Source organism: Borostomias antarcticus, assembly GCF_949987555.1.
Source record: "Borostomias antarcticus genome assembly, chromosome: 31".
NCBI lineage: Eukaryota > Metazoa > Chordata > Actinopteri > Stomiiformes > Stomiidae > Borostomias > Borostomias antarcticus.
In genome coordinates, this window is record NC_140264.1 from 4,127,620 (window position 1) to 4,129,617 (window position 1,998).

At 57.2% G+C, this 1,998-nt stretch overlaps 1 protein-coding gene across 1 annotated transcript in view; it reads right to left on the minus strand.

Moving 5' to 3' along the window:
- Positions 1–327: 327 nt before the first annotated feature.
- Positions 328–1,998, minus strand: part of LOC311327337 (mitochondrial adenyl nucleotide antiporter SLC25A23-like) — a gene marked incomplete at both ends in the record, with an annotated part of 3,491 nt that continues 1,820 nt past the window's right edge. Inside the window, 3 exons of the mRNA XM_084460371.1 lie at positions 328–521; positions 772–919; positions 1,119–1,286. Coding sequence (XP_084316497.1) covers positions 328–521; positions 772–919; positions 1,119–1,286 — 510 coding nt within the window. The remainder of the gene's footprint in view (positions 522–771; positions 920–1,118; positions 1,287–1,998) is intronic.

The following is a 1,998-nucleotide window of genomic DNA, read 5'->3' on the forward strand; positions in this document are numbered from 1 at the left end:
GCCTGCCTGCCTGCCTTTCTTCCTTCCTTCCTTCCTTCCTTCCTTCCTTGCTTGCTTGCTTCCTTCCTTCCTTCCTTCCTTCCTTCCTTCCTTCCTTCCTTCCTTCCTTCCTTCCTTCCTTCCTTCCTTCCTTCCTTCCCTCCCTCCCTCCTTGCTTCCTGCTTTCCTTCCTTCCTTCCTTCCTTCCTTCCCTCCCTCCCTCCCACCACACCAAAGACTGTTCATAGTCCATGTAGGAGCAGTCTGACCTAGACCCCTTTTTCTCTGTCACCCCCGCCTCCCCCCTCCCCTCAACCCCCCCCTCCACACCTCCACCCTCCCTCCCCCTCACCTGCCCCTCACCCCCCCCACCCCCAGGACTTTCCTCATGTGCTCGTACACCACGTAGGAGATGCTGACGGCGGGGATGACTTTCAGGAAGTTGGGGGCGATGCCCCGGTAGAGCCCGGCCACGCCCTCCTCGGTCACGATGGTGCGGAACAGGCTGACCATGGAGGGCTGGGGCGCTCCCTTCATCGAGGCTGGGAGGAGGCGAGGGAGGAGGGAGCAAGAGGACAGAAGAAGAGAGGAGGGTTTCACTGTGACCCACCCAGATATCTGTATGCCGTTTTACTAAATAAATGTCGAATCTGATCTATGATTAAGCTTCAGTAAGATACTGTCCTCTCTAACCATTGATTCTTCCATACCAGACATCAAACCATCATATATCACACCCCGACACACACACACACACACACACACACACACACACACACACAGGCCTCTCACCTTGGGCCTGCATGCGCGTGCGTATGAGAGCCAGAGGGTAGCTGGCCAGCTGACCGCAGGTGCTGGACACGGTGCCACAGCCCACCAGGACGAACACCCCCGGGTCTGCGGAGGTCGTGTGTCTCTGGAGCCACGAGTTCTTCAGAGTCTGGGGGGAGGAGGGGGGGTGTACTGTGCAGTAGCTTGCCCACTAACGTTGGTTTTCCACCGCATTTTATCACCTCGACTCGATTCGACTCGATTCACTTTTGTTTTGTTTTTTACCGCACACAGTAGTAGTAGACCGAGACAAGGTGAGAGAATGTGTGTGTGTGTGTGTGTGTGTGTGTGCGCGCGCTCCCCCGGACCTCGTAGACGGCCAGGTCGATGCCCGCGTAGGGGATGATGCCCAGCAGGTTGGGCAGGTAGCCCTTGTAGAAGGCCTTCGGCCCCTCCTTCTCCAGGATCTGCCAGGCACAGTCCATCACGCTCCGGTACTGACCCGTCCGGCGCAGGGTCAGACGCGTCTTCAGCACCTGGCGGGGCGGAGGGACAGACAGAGGGATGGAGAGAGAGAGAGGGAAAGAGAGGGAGAGACGGAGAGAGAGGGAGAGAGAGAAAGAGATGGAGAGAGAGGGAGAGAGAGAAAGAGATGGAGAGAGAGGGAGAGACGGAGAGAGAGAAAGAGATGGAGAGAGAGGGAGAGACGGAGAGAGAGGGAGAGAGAGGAGGAGAGGGAGGGGGAGAGAGAGGGAGAGAGAGGAGGAGAGGGAGGGAGAGGGAGGGAGAGAGGGAGAGAGATGGAGAGAGAGGAGAGAGGGAGAGAGGGAGAGAGGGAGAGAGGAGAGGCGGAGAGGGAGAGACGGAGAGAGAGAAAGAGAAGGAGAGAGAGGGAGAGACGGAGAGAGAGAAAGAGACGGAGAGAGAGGGAGAGATCGGAGAGAGAGAAAGAGATGGGAGAGAGGGAGAGAGGAGAGAGAGACCGAGAGTTAGATGGAGTGAAAGATGGAGAGAAAAAACAGGGAGAGAAAGAGAGTGGAGGAGGAGGAGGTAGGAGGAGAGGGGAGGGAGGGGGAGAGAGGGGAAGCAAGGAGAGGATGATTGTAGAGAGGAGAGAAGGGAAAGAGACTACAGCAGGTGTGTGTGTGTGTGTGTGTGTGTGTGTGTGTGTGTGTGTGTGTGTGTGTGTGTGTGTGTGTGTGTGTGTGCGTGTCGATGTGTGAGAACCCCTGGCTTACCTCCATTGGG